The following is an 18,177-nucleotide window of genomic DNA, read 5'->3' as shown; positions in this document are numbered from 1 at the left end:
TTAATATCCAGGCCATTTGACTGTTTCTTGATGTGTATTATCTCCCATGAGTTGTATCCAGTTATCTCTTTTTGTTTCTGGGACTGAAGAAATGAATGACTGTCCAGCAAAAATGGTTTCTCCATTAAAAGGATTTTGTTCAGATAGTGAAAAATAATTATCCATTTGTGCAACTATTTCTGACATTAATCCTTAGAGGTAGTTGATTCTTCATCCTCAGGTTATAGATAGCCAGGATGAAGTTTTCACTGCCACAACAAACTGGTCATAGACCTCTGGGACTGGACAAATGTTTGATATAATTCTGTTCACTGTTGTACTGAACATCATCTGCCCATCAGGTTTTTTAAAATTATATATTCTGGAAAATGGTACTGTTGGTGGTCAGGCAATCTCCAAGTATTGTCAATTATGGACCAGTGCTGTGTATTTGAAATCGGGGTACAGGCTGATTTCATGCACTCTGGGTTATAAACTCACTGGCAAATATTGTCTGGGTTATAGCCATGTTGCCGTCTTCCACTATTGAAAGATGGGGGAAGTTTGCTGTTGTGGGTAAGGGCTGGTTGGGCGGTTTCCAAGGTGTTACACACCACTTCTCCATTGTTATAATCAAATGCATATCCCCAGACAATACTGTGGCTATTGAAGCCTCCGAGTATGAAGTGCATTTTTTGCTTACAAATATTGTCAGGGTGTTTAAAGGCGAGTGTTGCCTTAAGTGTTTTATAAACAGAGAGTACCATACAATTACCAAGCTCCACTGTTATTATCTCTGTATCATCCTGTTCTGTGATGGCAGTAGATAACATCTGGAGTTCAGACTTGATTAACACAGGTTTTTTTGTAATACCTATGAGGTTTCCCAGCTACAAGTCTCATGCTAGACATTCTGAGAAGCCCTCTAAGTTAATAGAAATCATAGTTGATTTCTATGGCCCATTTGTTATGGATGCACGCTTGTGAGCCACTGTCAGAATCATGTAGTCACTCATCCAGTGGTGTTTGTACAGGAGGCCACTTTACGTTGGTGCTTCTGGAGTAGAAGGATCAGCTGACCGTTGCTGTCATGGCCCAGGGATGCTCAGTTGTGTTCACATTTTTGAGGGGTGCTCCTTCCATGTCCCCCAGCATGTTAAGTTGCAACCACCTTTATTCCTAGCCAGCACAGCCAGTAGCCAGGCTAACTGGAGATTGAAGGTAGATACTGTACAGTCCGGCGCATTGGAAAGGCTGGAATACAGCATTGGTGAGAACTCATGCCTTTTGGATGCAAGACTTGGAAGCTCCCAAGCTCTCTCAGGGACTTCAGAGCTCCTGAGCCACTTAGGCTATAGTGTTGCTGCTGCTGCAATCAGGAAATCTGCAGGGATTTCAGAAATCATTGTTTTTCTCAGTTAGAGCTCAATAGTTAACTGTGTTGGCAGTATTGCCAAGTCCATTTCCCCCCTCTTTGCTACTGCTTCCAATATTTCATTCTTAATTTGGTTTTGGTTTTCCTTTTCTCTTTCCCACATTCACTCTCGTTTCTTTTTCTTGGCAATAGCAAGACGCATAGCTATGTACCAGGAAGCTGATTCCGAGGACGAAGAAACCGGACCGAAAACAGGGACCTTGTCTCAGCGGGAGAGTATTAGCAGCCATCAGAGTATTAAAGTTGTCCACAGGAACCAGAGCACAAAATCTCATAGGCGCACAGGGAGCAGGGTGGAGGCCAAAAGGGCAAGCATTCTGTCAAAGCATACGGCTTTCAGTAGCCCCATGGTAAGGGCCCGCATTCTTATTGCTTTTCTTACACCAGTGCCTTCCTGCTAAACCTTGTTGTAATTCAGCATATATAATAGTGTGTATAATTTTAAGGTACGCAACCTTTGAGCTACCAGGCCAAGGGCAACCCATGAGTCACAGATACAGTGCAAGTTCCTGAATTTTGATTTATTTATTTATTTTCACTTTGTGCAAAAACAGGGTGACATTCAGGCACCTGGCTGGCCACAGTACATGGCCAGTAGGTGCTCACACTTGTCGGGAAACATCCCTAACAGTTGCTTTGTGTTTGATTTCCCATCACTTAACTGATGGGGGAAGGAGTCAGCTTCTGAGATTTTCCCCTGCTTGGTGTGTCACTCTCTGAATAGTAGTGAGCACAAGAGGGTGTCCTGTAGATCATGCTGATTTCTGCCAGCATTCAGGCTGGCCTCTGCTATGTAAAGCTTGGCATCCTTTTTCCTGCTGGCAGCACAGGCATGATACTGTGCAGCAGCATCAGGCTATTTCCTGACATTTTGAATCATGGATACAGAAGCACAATATTCCACATTTATAAACGAGAGGTTTTTGAAGAATGGAATCTTCCTCATTTGATGCAGGAACACTACAGTAATTTAAACTTATAAAGTGGAAAGTGACTAGCCATTCGTAAGTGGAGTTAAGCCACTCCCAGTTCAACCTAATTCAATATAAGGCTTCAAGGCTGTCATATTTAAGTCTATGAAACTCAGGGAAGCTTGATTTCGAGTAGACATGTACAGGATTGTGTTGTTCATCTCCTTTACTTAAAATATGATGTGGGCTTTTCTTTCCCACTTTATTCTCCTCCGCCCGCAACATCATTAGGGTGCCTTATTTAAATTGTATCCATGTACAATGGTGCCTCGCACAGCGAGGTTAATCCGTTCCGGATTAACCCTTGCTGTGTGAAAGCATCGTTGAATGGAACATAAAAACCCATTGGAACATGGTTTAATGCGTTCCAATTGGGCCGAATAATCACCGTTCAGCGATGCTTCAGGATGGCCGGCAGCCATTTTCGCGCCTTCCCCTCACTTTACGAGGGCGCGAGAACGCTGCGCGCGGCCATTTTGGGGCTTCCAGCGGCCATTTTGTAGCCGCCGAACAGCTGATCGGCAGGTCGCAAAGTGAAGGTCGGTAAGCGAACTGCTTACCGACCTTCGCTCTGCGATTTTCGCCCTATGCAGGGACCGTTTTGCAATCGCATTTGTGATCGCAAAACCGGCCTCGTAGAGCGAATTCATTGCTCTACGAGGCGCCCGTTGTGCGAGGCACCACTGTATTAAAAATAGCAGTTTCTGTTTAGCTGTGAATTTTTAAAAGCCATTTCTGTACTAACTTTAGTCTTTCAAAACAGAGTTCCCAGTGATCAAGTTAAAATATTTAGCATTTAAAAATCTCTATAGACAAAACAGTGCAGCATGTTTTAAATCTTTTTGTGGGAGCACGGCGCTGCTGGTATGAGATTGCATAACCCAGTGACCCTCCAGTACCCCAACAAATACATACACCAGGGGGTTAACATGGAAAGCTAGATGTAAAGTCAGATGCAAATAGGAAACTAGGAAGCTTTAGCGAATATCTCAGTAATAATAATAATAATAACAATCATCATCATCATCATCATCATCTTAGCTGGAAGGGACACTAGATCAGCGATGGCGAATCTATGGCACGCATGCCACAGCATGCCACAGCTGGCACGCGGAGCCCTTTCTGCCATCATGTGAGCCATAAGTCGCCGGATCACTATCCCCCCCCCCCCCCCGCAGCCGAACCTGCAACTGCTGTGCTGGTGCCTGGACAGGCGGCGGGTCGGGATCCGGAGCAGCTAGTGCTGGCGGTGGATCCAGAATGGGGTCTCGAGGCACCTCCATGTCCGGGATTTTCCCTTCCGCCGCCATTTCCAGTTCCACCGCCGCCACACGCTGCCCCCTGTTTTTTTCCCCCCAGTTTGGGCACGCAAGCCCAAAAAGGTTCACCACCACTGCTATACATCATCGATTCCAGCCCCTGCTGCAGTAGGGAATCAAACTGCCAACCTGTGGCTCCAGTGGGACAGTTACCTAACCACTGAGCTACCTAGCAGTTCATAATTCAATGTTATTTAATAAAACATTAAATTTTCTGTGCATTGTTAAAATGTTAATTGCTTTCAAATGGAAGGCTGTCTTCTAAATTGGAATGTCATAATGCAATGGAATATAGCAAAATTGCAGAGGTTACGATAAGTGTCTAGAACAAGAGCAAAATAGTTTGAAAAGAGATTTCTATTTTGAAAAGGCAACTTGTACACAATCTTCATCCAGTTCAGTTAGGTTAAATATTTTGATAGTGCAGGATCAATTTATATTGCTGTTTCGGATTTGATGTATTTTCAAACTTTTAAGCATACGTAGCTCATTTTGAAAAGACAGGTACCAGAATCTGTACCTTTTGAAAATACTTTTTTCTTTTTATATTTATTAGGTGCAAAGATATAAATACAGTGGTGCCTCGCATAGCAATTGCATCGTATAACGATGAAATCGCTTTTGCAATCGCTTTCTGATGTTCCCTATGAGGGAATTTCGCTTTGCGATGATCGGTTCCCTGCTTGGGGAACAGATCATGGCAAAGCAAATAGCTGATCGGCGCCTTGGGAGGAGGGAGAGAAGGAGGGGTGAAGGGCCTGGCCCCGATCCCCACGCGCAGCACCCCCTGGGGCACCGAGCCAGAGAGCAGTTGCAGTGGGAGGCGCTGCAAAGGAGGAGCCCGCTGGGGACCGGGATCAGGGTGGCAGTGGCTAGACAGGGGGCGGCGCGCCAGAGACCCCCTCCTCGGCCGCCAAGGAGACCGGGTGTCTCCCGGGCTAGCTGGCGAGCGCCCCACCTCTCCACCCTGGGTGGTTGCCTTCCTCCAGCCCACTGCTCACCAGCCAAGGAGGCCGGGTGTCTCCGCTGGCGAGCGGCGTTAGGCTGGCGCGCCCCTTCCCACCCCTCCTCCCCACCCCGGGTGGCTGCCTTCTTCCAGCCCGCTGCTCGCTGGCCAAGGAGGCCGGGTGTCTCCTGGGCTAGCTGGTGAGCGGCGTTAGGCTGGCACGCCCCTTCCCACCCCTCCTCCCCACCCCGGGCGGCTGCCTTCTTCCAGCCTGCTGCTCGCCGGCCAAGGACGCCGGGTTTCTCCCGGGCTAGCTGGCGAGCGGCGTTAGGCTGGCACGCCCCTTCCCACCTCCCCTTCCCACCCCAGGCGGCTGCCTTCCTCCGAGCCCTCACTCGCTGGAGAAAGACCCCGGGACAGCCCCGGCAAGGAGGCCATGCTGGCTGATGGTGGAATTTTGCTTTGCTATGATCGGTTCCCGATCATAGCAATCTTTTTAAACAGCTGATTGGCAGTTTCAAAATGGCCGCTGGCTGTTTTCTGGGACGGATTCTTCGCTTACCGAGCAGGGAAAATGGCCACACTATGGAGGATCTTATTTGAACTGTGAGTTTGAAGCCCATAGGAACGCATTAATTGCGTTTTAATGCGTTTCTATGGGCTTTTTTGTTCTGCATAGCGACGAATCCGTATTGAGATGATTTTTCCAGAACGGATTATCGTCGCTATGCGGGGCACCACTGTACATAAATAAAATACACTCCAGGCTTTGTTAAAAAAATCATAGGAGGAAAGATAAAGAATACCTCACAAAGCATTGCTACAAACTTAACACCTCACTTGCCAGTAACCACTTTCACCTAATTCTGTTGTCTTCTGTTACTTGTTACTTCCAGTTAGTTCTTGTCACTTAGAAAAGAATATAGTCAGCAAGTCATAATGTTCCATTTCTTTTCCATATTGCTGCCTCACTACTACCACTAGCAATATGTTGTAATATAAACACAGTACTGTAGGACCCCCCTCTTTATCTGCAGGATCAGTATCTACTAATTCACTTATCCACAGTCTGCAAATATTAAATAAAATATTAAAATCATTAAAAGAAAAAATGCAGGGGAAAAAAATTCACATGTTTTACCAGAACTGTCCATAGAGGAAGCCAGAGAGTGTGCTATGAAGAATGCATAGCATGGTCTCTGATTGCTTAAGGCCTCTCCTTTTGTGAACTTTCTCCCAGGAGGCTCTGGAGTGGCTCCTCCTGTTAAAAATGTTTTAAAAAGATGTTTAAAAAAGCGCAAGTGACGGGCAATATAGGCAGTAAGCGGGATGAGGCATCTCCAGCCAGCTTGCTTTGCATTGAGGCCTCAGGGCACACCAGCAGGCAGCTCAGCATGCAGGTGAGAGGCCCTCCTAAGGGGGCAGTAGCCTCCCTTGGACAGGTAACCATCAGCTTTGTGGATTGGACAGAGGGCAGTGGGGCTTTGTCCCTATATTTTCCAAATAGTTGGTGAGAGTGGGGAGTGTTTCTGGTTTAAGGAGGGAGATGTCTGTGATAATCCATGTTTTTCTGCATTCGCGGGGGGTCTTGCTACCAATCCCCCTCAGATATAGAGGTTCTTACTGTAACAGTTTTGTTTCACATACAAGGTGCTTGTCTAGGAAGAGTTTAATGTGGCTCCACCAGCACAAACTTGAGACAGCATTGCGGTTTGTTTTAGAGACCTGATATAGTATCTTTCTCTATATATAATGGTAGTGGTCATAGCCAAGTACTTCCCTTAATATGATTGACAGGTCCATGGTCAAACGTGGCTTTTAGTTTGCTCTTAGGCTCCCACATTAATTGCCCAAACTATAAGTCATAAGAATGATCATTTAGCTTGCTTAGACATGCTTCCCAATTCCACGCTTCCTGCCAACTAGAAAATGTTATTTTTAAGCGGAAGACCTAGATGATGACTCTTTGGGGCGAGAGAATGTGGGTTAGCTCAAAGAAACAGATGGGATTATCAAAGATACGCTTGATAGAGCACATCTGTAAAACAAGCTCAGTTGGGAGACTCTGAAAGGTGCACCAGGGGGAGAGGGGGGGAAACCATCCTGCTCGTGATTCACATTGCCTGCCTTTTTGATTCTAGGAAAAAGACATCACACCTGATCCGAATCTGCTGCAAAAAGTGAATGAGTGTGCAGGCTACCTGGAAATCACGAGGAACCATGATCATCCATTATCCCAGCTCTCCCCTGAACTCTCTGACATTTTTGACTTTTTCATAGCTTTGACGATTTGCAATACAGTGGTGGTGACATCTCCAAATCAGCCACGGCAGAAGGTAGGTTCAGTGGAAGACTGTGTAAAGAAGGTTACATTCGGTTTAGGATTTACTTTTAGTGGGTCTGATCAGGAGATTACCATAGGATTTTGTATAGCTACTCCCAGGATTCTTTACTCAAAGTAAATCCTACAGGTTCAGCACCTCTACTTCCAAGTAAGTTTACATCCCAGTGCAGTACATCTTCTCCCGAACATTTAGGCCTAGATATTTCTTAGGGCTTCCTTCTAAGTATTGTTTAACTGGTTAAATTTAATAGCAAGGAATCTTGCTTCGTACTAGGGGATGTAGCTGACTTCAGATGAGCTAAAACTGTATTAGTTCCACTCAGTGGAGTGGATTTAACTGTTACCCATCTCTGCCTTTTGCATGGAAACCAGTAGTTAGCCTCTCTGAATGGACACAAACATACGCAAACATTCACAGTGCTTTGTTTCCCTAATTTGCGCTGTCAGATAGACATGTATCCAATATCTCACCTCTCTCCTTTCTTGATGTTTGCTCCTTTCTCCCCCCCCCCAAGGTTAGACTCAGATTTGAACTGAAGTCTCCAGTAAAGACCATTGAGGACTTCATTCGGAAATTCACCCCGAGCCGCCTGACCTCCGGTTCAAACAGCAGCAGCTTGTCAAGTCTGGCTGCCAACCGATCGACCCAGCGAGCTGGTTCAAGCATCATTTCATCAGCATCCACGGACAGCACTTTACTAAAACTCGAAGAAAGGCTAGCCAATTCTTCTCAGCCAAGTAACAATGGCTGCAGTTCCCAGCAAACCAAAGGGGCACCAGGGAATGGGAACGAGCCAGAGGAGGGGGAACTGCGTTATGAAGCAGAGAGTCCAGATGAGGCTGCCCTTGTGTATGCGGCCAGAGCGTATGACTGTGCTTTGGTTGGTCGGCTGCCTGACCAGCTATCAGTAGAGCTCCCTCACTTGGGGAGGTTAAACTTTGAACTCTTACACGTTCTGGGCTTTGATTCCATCCGGAAGAGAATGTCAGTGATTGTCAGACATCCCCTGACTGATGAAATAAATGTTTACACAAAAGGAGCAGATTCAGCCATCATGGATCTTCTTCTGCCCTGTTCTTCAGGTATCACTCATGTACAGTTTATGCTCTAATAAAACAGAACAAATTGAGCTTGATATTCTCAGCCACAGCACCAGTAGATCTGTCTGTTGTAAATTTTAAGCAATGGCCATAGAATTGTCTACCTTTATAGTTCTTGTAGAGGCAGCAAGCTTATAGCAGTTCTTTTGCCTGAACAAAATTTCCCTCAAGTACAGTGGTGTCCCGCTTGACTATAATGCATTCCAGGAAAATCACTGTTAAGCGAAATCATTGTCAAGCGAAAAAACCCCATTTAAATGCATTGCAAACCGGTCAATGTGTTTCAGTGGGGGAAATACCTCATCGTCCAGCGAAGATCCTCCATAGGGCAGCCATTTTGGGATCCCTGTCTCGAGAACAGTCACTCCGGAAAATGGCGGGGAGCCATTTTGTGCACCGCTGATCAGCTGTTTCTGATCGTCGTCTAGCGAAAAACCGGTTCCCGAAGCAGGGAACTATTCATCGTAAAGCAAAAAAAACCTATAGAAACATCGTTTTGTGATCGCTATAGCGATCGCAAAAAGGTCACCGTAAAGCGATTTCGTCATCAAGCGGGGTCATCGTCAAGCAGGGCACCACTGTATTTAGACTTGGCTATCCTCTGTTGGGAAATTTTGTCTATTCCCTTTAGTTAGCAGAGGAAGAAATATGGTGAGATTGACTCAGTTTTCATTAATCCCTTCCCTCCCCCCCCCAAAAAAAAACCCTGGAACACTGTGTGGTATAAAATCACTCTAGAATCATTTAAGTAGAAATAAAGGTTTCTGTATGTACAAGTAACATCTGTAGTTAGTCAGAAGAATAAGAAAGGAAAAATGGAGTCTCCACAATATGGAGAGAGAGTCCTCCATGCTTGTTGCTACCTGGTCAGTGGTCAGGGAAGAAGGAAGAATAAAACAGTGGAAGCAAAGTGAACTGACAAAAAGAGGGTTGGGGGGTTTACCACAAATGCCAGAGGCAGGAAAAAGCTTTATCAATAGGTGAACAGCTAATCACTTTAGGTTGTAAAAGCCCTCTCCCACTGATGCCCAGTGTTAGTGCATGCAAGATTGTTATTTATCCAACATTTCCACTTTAGTTTATATTCCTTGTAATCCTGGCAGTGTGAAGAACTCTTCCACTTTGTTTTCTTACCTAGCCTTGTTCTCTGGCCATTTGCTTAAGTTTAGAATACATTCAGAAGACTACATACCACTTCTGCATGTTGACTCCAGTGCAGTTAAAGCTAATGGGGATTCTTTTGAAAGCAATGGAGGTCAGCTGCAACTAGCATGTTCCACTGCTTTTTATATAGCATATTTGTGAGTTGCGGGTAACTTTAAGTGATCTGGGCCACTAGATTTTTATTGTTTTCTTATGGCAAGATCATCTTGAAAATGTGCAGATAGATTTAGATGATAAATATTTGCAGGCACAAAGTAAAGCATTAAAAGTCTGTTTTCTCTCTTTTTGTTTTTTATCTTTTAGTCTACTGACCAGTTGTGTTAATGCTTAAATACATTATTTTATTGGGGTACCAGAGCTCCTAACTTAATCCTGAGACCACCTTAAAAAACAGGTTGCAAAATATATCTTTAGGAGCATATATAGATGTATTTTAACCTGGTTTCATTATTTATGGGTCCCACTATACGAAAGGAAGTATCTGTGTTCAGGAATGCTCTTTAAAGTTGCTTCCTCAAATAATATAATATACTCTGAAAGCATATTAAAAGCCATGTGAGTGTCATCAGAATTAACTGGAATGTAAACAGTGGCTTCCTTTTCATGTCTAACATTGCTGGGAAGAAAACTATGTGTCAGCAGGACATTCCTCTGAACCCATGTTTGGGTCCTATCATAAGCCCTGTGCAAGTGTTCAAAGAATGTATGTGGATGCAAAACAAGGAAAAGCTGCCATATCCTTGCTTGCTCTATTCCCAGCTTTCCAGCATTGATGACATAGGATTCCTGACCTAGCAGGAAAGTACAGTGGTGCCCCGCTTGACAATTACCTCTTAAAATGACGAAATCGCTTCCCAACGATGTTTTTGCGATCGCAAAATGATGTTTCGAATGGCTTTTTTCGCTTGACAATGATCGGTTCCCTGCTTTGGGAACCGATTTTTCGCACAAGGACAATCAGAAAACAGCTGATCGTCGGGTTTCAAGATGGCCACCTGCGTTCCAAATTGGCTCCCAGCTGTGCTTAGGAGGGCTTTTTCGCTTTACAGGCACCGGAAAATGGCCACCCTATGGAGGATCTTCGCTGGACGATTAGTTATTTCACCCATTGGAACGCATTAACCGGTTTTTAATGCGTTTCAATGGGTTTTTTCCTCCTGCTTGATGACGATTTCGCTCTACAGCGATTTTGCTGGAACGGATTATCGTCGTCAAGCAGGGCACCACTGTACCTTAAATGTTCCTTTCTTTATACCTTCCCACTCAAAACGGGAAGGTCAAAGGTGGAGCCAGCTGCTGTATCCTAGAAACAGAAGTGGGGCTGGAATCCTCTGGGTGTTATATGGCCATACATATTCCATGAATTTCTGCATAACACATTAACTGAAATCCAGTAGGAAGTCACAACTACAGCATGCCCATTGAATCAATGCAGATTTGGTGAGATGACTCCTCTGTAAATTCCATTGATTCAGTGGGCTGACTCTAGTTGTCACTTACTACTGGATCTCAAACTTTCAATAAAGCTAATGAGGATAACGGCATACCGTAGAGAGCCTGTATTACGTAGTTGTGAGAATAATAAACTGGGATTTGAGCCATACAGATTTTAGTCTGCACATGGCAGTAAAAGTCATGGAATGGTCTTGGTTCAGACACCAGCTTGTGGAGCTTGACCAACATTACTTGGTTATTGTGAGGAAGAAGAGGAGAAACGACATGTGCATCCTCTTGAGCTTATTGGAGAAACCTTGGCTTTCCAATGCAATTAATAAATAATGCAAGCATGGTGAGAGAAGAGACTATAAACTGGTGCAATAAGTCCTTTGTTTTCACACAGAATCTGCGAGCTGTGTTGTCTTGCTAAAGACTCTGTTTTACAGAGCAGTGGTCCACTATGGGGGAGGGACTGTTTGCCTTTTCTTCTAAATCCGGCCCCCCACAATTTTGTATCATCCTTGCCAAGTGAAGAGTTCTGAAGACCTCAAGAGCTTCTCTTATTTGTAACTTTTTAGTAATCCAGTAAAGATATTAAAGGTAAAGGTTCCCCTTGACAATTTTTGTCCAGTCGTGTTCGACTCTAGGGGCGGTGCTCATCCCCGTTTCCAAGCCATAGAGCCAGCGTTTTGTCCAAAGACAATCTTCCGTGGTCACATGGCCAGTGCGACTTAGACACGGAACACTGTTACCTTCCCACCGAGGTGGTACCTATTTATCTACTTGCATTTGCATGCTTTCGAACCGCTAGGTTGGCGGGAGCTGGGACAAGTGACGGGTGCTCACTCCGCTGTGTGGATTCGATCTTACGACTGCTGGTCTTCAGACCCTGCAGCACAGGCTTCGGCGGCTTAGCCACGTCCCTAGTAAAGATATTACTCAACCCAAAATTTTGTTTCTACAGATGAATCACCCAGCTATGTTTTTCTTTGTGTAGATACTGTAAATCTGTATACAGTGATGCCTCGCAAGACAAAAATAATTTCTTCCGTGAGTCGTTTCGTATTGCGAAAATTTCATCTTGCGAAGTGTGGTTTCCCATAGGAATGCATTGAAATTTAATTAATGTGTTCCTATTTGTCTTGTGAAGCATGGCCATAGAAAAATTTGTCTTGCGAGTCACCAAAACCATCACAACACGCTTTCGTCTTGCGAGTTTTTCGTTGCGCGAGGCATTCGTCTTGCGAGGCATCACTGTATACTGTTTGTAGCTACTGTATATCAGTGCATGTAGCTGAGTAATAAACATTTATTTTAAAATGTTGTAAGAAGCATATTTAAAGAGGAGATTAAAAATTATATATACAAAATAATTGTTTCGAGCAAAAGGGCACAGAGCGAAAGGAAACACTGTGCCCTTCTGGTCAAAACAATTACAGAGTGTTCATATTACTCAGAAACAGTGCTTTTGAGGCTTTATTTCCAGCCATCATAAAAAGAAAAGATCACGAGACTTCTGGCTTGATGCCGCAACAAGGCAGCAGCAGGAGGACAGAGCTCTGTCCCCTGGGCTAAATTCTGACTTGTTTGGGCCACCCCACGGTGTCGAAACCACCCTGGAGAGGTGGTGAACTGGGGGGGGGGAAGCCTGTTGATCACGGGTGGGGGGGACGGAGGTCATCCCCGTTTGATCCAGGAAACTCCCTAATCAGCCAACGGGCAGAAACAAGCAGCTTAAAGCTCGCTTGCAAGTTGTCGGCAGCCAGCAAATAAGAGAAGCAACAATCAACTATTCAGCATCAGTGTTACTATCGGGTGAGATATATTTTTACAACTAATTGCTTAAGATTACCCCTGGAGAAGACAATTCCTATATACAGAAAAAAGAACCTCCTATCAATCTCTTCAATCATAGAGCGGCAGGAAATCTGGAGAGAGGGATAGTTGATGCAAAGAAAATAACTTATAGATTAATGGGACATTAACTACTCATTTAAATACATCCAAAATATACTTTAAGAATATTATAATTTGGCATTATAAATCTTAAGAAATTTTCTCATAAGTTATTACTAGATAAGTCTGGACTCATGTTTTGACTATTTGAAGCCTTTGGCATAATGCCCAGAACAGTGACCCTGAGTATTCTACTGTTGTTTAAAGCTTGGAAACCTGTTTTCTATTTCTTTGTGATTTCTTCATGCCTGACTGGAACATAGATAAATTAACCCTAAAGTGGATCTTTTTAAACTGTACCTTGGGAATTAGTATATTGAGCGAAAGTGAACTTTTTGGAACCACCTCCAGGGACTTGGAATCACAGTTTTGGCCATGCAGAATTGTGGGAACTAGGCCACCAGGATATGGATACAAACATTGAACTGGACTGTGATATTTGGGGCTTTCGAACCTCGTTCCAGGCCTATTTGGACAAAGTAGATCTTTTGAATCTGCCCCAGGAGCTGGAAGTGCTTATGTTTGACTAGGTGGTGTAAACCTGTGGAATTAGGCCATCAGGCTGCGGATACCACCATTGCATTGTACCATTGCACCTTGGAGGTTTAAATTTTGGTTCAGGCCTATTTAGCCAAAGCGGACTCTTTGAACTGACTCTGGGGACTTGGAATATCTGTTTAGCTGGCATCAATTTGCCAGGGATCAATTAGGACACAGATACAATCATCGAACTGGACTGCGAGTTGGCCTAAGCTCTTGGGTAGCTGGAACAGAATGGCACAACAAGGACAATTTTGGGATGAAACAAAATCTACCCTTCAAACAATACTAGAAATAGTGAGATCCCACTACCAAGAGGCAAAGTTATTCAATGAACATCTGAAGAATTATAGTCAACAAGCGACAGAGAATAACGAAGAAGGAAAGGAGAGTGTGTTGGATGATGTATGCCAATCAAAAGAGGAGCTGGAGGAAATTAATGGGGAAAACCTAAGAGAAACAACGTCAGTATTGGATCAGAGGAGAGTATTAAGGGAAGACAAGGGGAGAAAATCAGCAAAGTTGATTTTAAAAAGCCTGAAAGATCTATTGAAGACAGACCAAGTGCATAAAGATCTAGGGGAGATAAATCAGATGCACAAAATGGTTTCAGAGGGCATAAAAGATGGCAGAATGCTTAGAGAGACAGAAACACAAAGTGAAAAAAGAGAAATAAGAGAGGGAAATACTTAGAAAGATGAAAAAGGGAAAAATAAGAAGGGGGCCCTTAAGGTTGAAAAACATGTATTTAACTTTGGGAATTGTAAAGGGCCATATCCTTTATATTAAAAAGGAGAATTAAATTGAAATAAGGGAGCCCTAACCAGGGTAAAGATGTAATATGGTGGCTTTCATTTTAGGTAAATTAAACTAAATATAAAGTTGGGGCATGGATCTGGAACCATTTTTATTAAGAATGTTATTAGAAAATCTTGAGAATATTGTATACTATGAAAGTAATACGATAGTAGTCATATTATATACTAAAATATGTACATGAATGGTTTGAATGTTTGAAAGATGTCTGGAATTTGGGGGGACAATTGGGAAGACATTGAGATGTAAAAAACAAACAATTGTAAACAACAAATAATTGTAAGCAAACCATGTAACACGATGTTTGACAAGTACAAACCAATGTAGATAGAGTGAAAAACTAATAAAATGTTAAAAAAGAAAAGATCACTGGTTTGAGGAGCTCTGAATTACTGGTATGTTTTAATATTAAGAGTTGTGTGTTCTTTCATTTTTTTTCTAGATGACCCTAGAGACAAACACCAGAAGAAAATCCGAAGCAAAACTCAGAATTTCCTTAACCTTTATGCTGCTGATGGACTGAGGACTTTGTGTATTGCAAAGAAAGTAAGCACCTGCCACTGCCCATAAATTGCTTTCCAGTGAGATCTTCCACTTCTATGTTTGTTTTTCATATTTTTTATACAGCAAAGTATTTTGGCCTAAATTCAGTTCTTAGTGCCAGCTAGAATAGATTCACTGAATCAATGGGTATTTGTCAAGTGAGCACTTTACATACATTCAGTTAGTTCAGTGGCTGTTGCACAGCTCCTGCAATCATGTCGCACATCCTGTTGCACCACTCTGCTTGTATGCCATCATCACTGTTGCACATGGAAGTGTGCAACAGTGAAGAGGACATCATAGGAGCAAACCACCCACTGCTGATCCAAAGCCGATTGCTGCTGACTGGTTAACAGTGATTCTGAGATGAACACAGCTCATACACCATGTACCATGTGCACCCTGAAATGCCCCCCAAAAAGGCTTTAATCAGCATCAATTTGCCACTACTACTGATGCCATCATGGTTGAACATGTGGAGCTGAGCAACACAGCTTCAGCCACTGGGTCTTCTCTAGTTGGAACTAACAATTCCCACAGGAGGCTAGGCAGGCCCCAATTTTGCTGTCCTTCTACACACAGGCAAAGGTGTTTCTCTTCAGGCAAGCTTTCCCTCAGTGACTGGCTGCCTCAGTGGAGGTTTTAACTGGATTGTTAGCCTTTAGCCGATTCAGTCCAGCAGAGAATTGGCAAAAAAAAACACCCTGTGTTCTGGCCTTAGTTTATACTTTGTCAATGTGATGACTTCACTACTTGCTTTTGTTTTCCAACAGGTGCTGAGTAAGGAGGACTATTCTCACTGGTTAAAAAGTCACATTGAAGCAGAATCTGCTATTGACAACCGGGAAGAACTGCTGTTCCAATCAGCCACTCGTATAGAGACCAATCTGCATCTACTAGGTAGTCTGCAATCATGGCCAGGGGAAAGGGTGGGGAAAGGAATCCATAACACTTGAGAATGTGACTTGAGAAGCCTTTGTTCCCAAGAGAAACCATTCATCTATTGCGGTGGTCCCCACTGCAGTGGTTCAGCCACAGAAGCCTTCACCGCTAGCTGCATTGGCCAGAGTCTCTGGGAGTTGCAGTCCAAAAAATACCTGGTTTACTCAAGATTGGGAGCCATTGCAGATACATACATATAAACTTTATTGTTTCTGGCCATAGACCTTTACAATGTACTGACTACTGTAGCATATAAAACCCAATTAAAACAGGTAATTACCTTAAAACCATTAAAACCAATAAAATCCGGTCTAAGAATACTGTCATAACATAAAACGTCAGTCCCCTGTATTCAGCATTTATGTGGCATTACAATCCCTGACAAATCAAGGCCTCAGCTTCTTAGCTGCTTGTGCAAATTGTGCTACAGCATATGTAGTGTGCAACTGTGTATCAGCAAGCAATCCTACTACTGTTTCAGTGGTGGTACAGTTAAAATACATCTGAATGATGGGTGATAGAAATCTTTCTCTAGGATTTTTATAGAGATTTATAGAGATTTTTGTTCCTCAGCTGGGGTTCCTTTATATATCTCCCTTCGAGGTATGCTGAGGCCATCTGTCCAAATCTAAGTTCTGTAAAAGCTGCGGATCTGGGGAAAAGTCAATGACTCAAGATAATTTGGTTTTGCATGATTCACCTGAAGTTGGGGATACCAGGTAGAAAAACGGGACCCAACAATAACCGCCCTATCCTGACTAGCATCAAGATCAAAGATCCAGTTCCTAAGGTCACGAGAGCTTAATCTAAGGAACTTTTCCATCAGAAGGTTGTGGACCTTTAATTTTTGGTGACATTGTTGTGCCCATCCACCAGACTTTAGTTGTTCTAACCAGCAGCACTTTGTCAGGGAGGAGTCCTCCAAACTGTTCAGTCTATGCTAATATTTAAATAAGCCAGATCAATTCTAGTGGCAATTGAGGGTAGGCCTAACTCAACTCTGAGGTGAGCCAATGGAGTTCCTGGGGGGAGCCCCAGTATCAGCCTCATGAATTTGTTCTGCAAGATTTCTAATTTGGGCTTAGCTGCCTCTCCCCATAGTTCTGTCCCATAGAGCATTTGTGTTAGAATTTTGACAACGAACACCTTGAGGACATGATTTACTAGCTGGCCTCCTCTGCTGTAGAAAAATCTTTTTAATTGTCCTATTGATCTGGTGCTCAATAAGATGGTAGCATTTAAATGCTGTCTCCAGGAGAGTTTCTCACAAAATTGAAGGCCCAAATATTTAAATGAGTGTACCTGCTCAATAGCATGCCCATCCAGTGACCAGTTATGCTTAGGGGCTCTCTTCCCACAGACCATAATTATTGTTTTCGTATAGTTGATAGCCCTTCCTCTTTACAGAGCTGCCCAAATCTGGACAGCATTCTTTTAAGACCAGTTTTATTCAAAGATAGCAAAACCAGGTCATCAGCATAAAGCCGTATTGAGATCTTCCTACAGCCAATGGTTGGAGGGAAGAATGTGGGGGAAGCCATTTGAGGGATAAGGCTGTTTATATAAAAGTTGAAAAGGTGCTAAAATACACTTATTTCACCCCTCGACTAATGCAAACCTGTTGTGATAGAGCTCCCTGTAAGCCCATACACACTTGCATCATATTTTCTTTATGTAGTTGCTGTATGAGCCACAGGAGTCTCTTACCAATGTTTGTTTTTCCCAATTTATACCATAGGCGTTCTCTGTCTATCAGGTCAAAGGCTGATGAAAAATCCACAAAGGCAGTGTAAAGATATTTGTTTCGAGATTTGGTGTATTTACTAATTACATAATGTAAAACAAAGGCTTGATCTATTGTACTTCTGCCTTTTTGGAAGCCTGCCTGTTCTTCGAAGATGTTAGAATGCTTGTTGTCCCAATCTAGAAGCCTATTCAGGAGGTATCTAGCATAAAGCTTAGAGGCCACATTGAGAAGACTGATCAGTCTAAAGTTACAAGAATCTAGAGGATCGCCTTTCTTAAAAATTGGCAAAAAAAATGCTAGTTTGCTAACCTGTGGGAAGGTTGCCTGTAGGTGAATAGACTGGCTAGAATGGGAGACCACCACTGAATGTCAATAGCAAAAACCTCAGCAGGGATCATATCTTCACCAGGAGCCTTGCCATTCCGAAGAGTTTGAATCATGTCCCCAGTTTCTTTGGGGGAAACAGGTGGCCATTCAGAGGAATTAGAGAGGGTCTCGTGTATTGTTTCTATGAATAGAAAAATGCAACTGAAGTGGGAGACCCATACCTATGGTATGATGGAGTTGGCAATCTCAAAGGCTTTCTGTGAGAAGCCTCTTTCTATCTGCTTCCAGAATATGGGGTCATTACCCTCAATGAGGGTGTGGCCCAAAGATTTCCGGTTCTCTGAGTAGATGTTGCAGGAAAGCTGTAGCTTCATCAGTCCCAATATGTTTCGCCTGTCTTGTTGCTCTTCTCAGCTCTTTTTTCTTGGTCTTACATTCCCTGTCAAACCAGGACCATTGAGCTTCAGACGTTCTTTTTGGGTATGTAATGGTTAGGTGTGGTCTAGATGCAAGAATTATATCCTGGTAGACCTTGCACTGACCTATACAATTAGTTACTGAGAAGTGTATCAGTTGGTATGTCTGTGACACGATTGCAAATTCTAGAATA

At 43.4% G+C, this 18,177-nt stretch overlaps 1 protein-coding gene across 5 annotated transcripts in view; it reads left to right on the top strand.

Moving 5' to 3' along the window:
- ATP10A (ATPase phospholipid transporting 10A (putative)) overlaps positions 1-18,177 on the top strand; it is a 163,455-nt gene that overhangs the window by 122,136 nt on the left and 23,142 nt on the right. For all 5 annotated transcript variants that reach the window (XM_020809547.3, XM_072994444.2, XM_072994445.2 and 2 more), the window contains exons 9-13: positions 1,547-1,764; positions 6,792-6,986; positions 7,510-8,077; positions 14,451-14,554; positions 15,325-15,451. In XM_020809547.3, the coding sequence (XP_020665206.3) occupies positions 1,547-1,764; positions 6,792-6,986; positions 7,510-8,077; positions 14,451-14,554; positions 15,325-15,451 (1,212 nt within the window). The remainder of the gene's footprint in view (positions 1-1,546; positions 1,765-6,791; positions 6,987-7,509; positions 8,078-14,450; positions 14,555-15,324; positions 15,452-18,177) is intronic.

The sequence above is a fragment of the Pogona vitticeps genome, chromosome 3 (genome assembly GCF_051106095.1).
Source record: "Pogona vitticeps strain Pit_001003342236 chromosome 3, PviZW2.1, whole genome shotgun sequence".
Classification (NCBI taxonomy): domain Eukaryota; kingdom Metazoa; phylum Chordata; class Lepidosauria; order Squamata; family Agamidae; genus Pogona; species Pogona vitticeps.
Note: the sequence above shows the minus strand (reverse complement) of the source record. Positions and strands in the feature narration are given on the sequence as shown.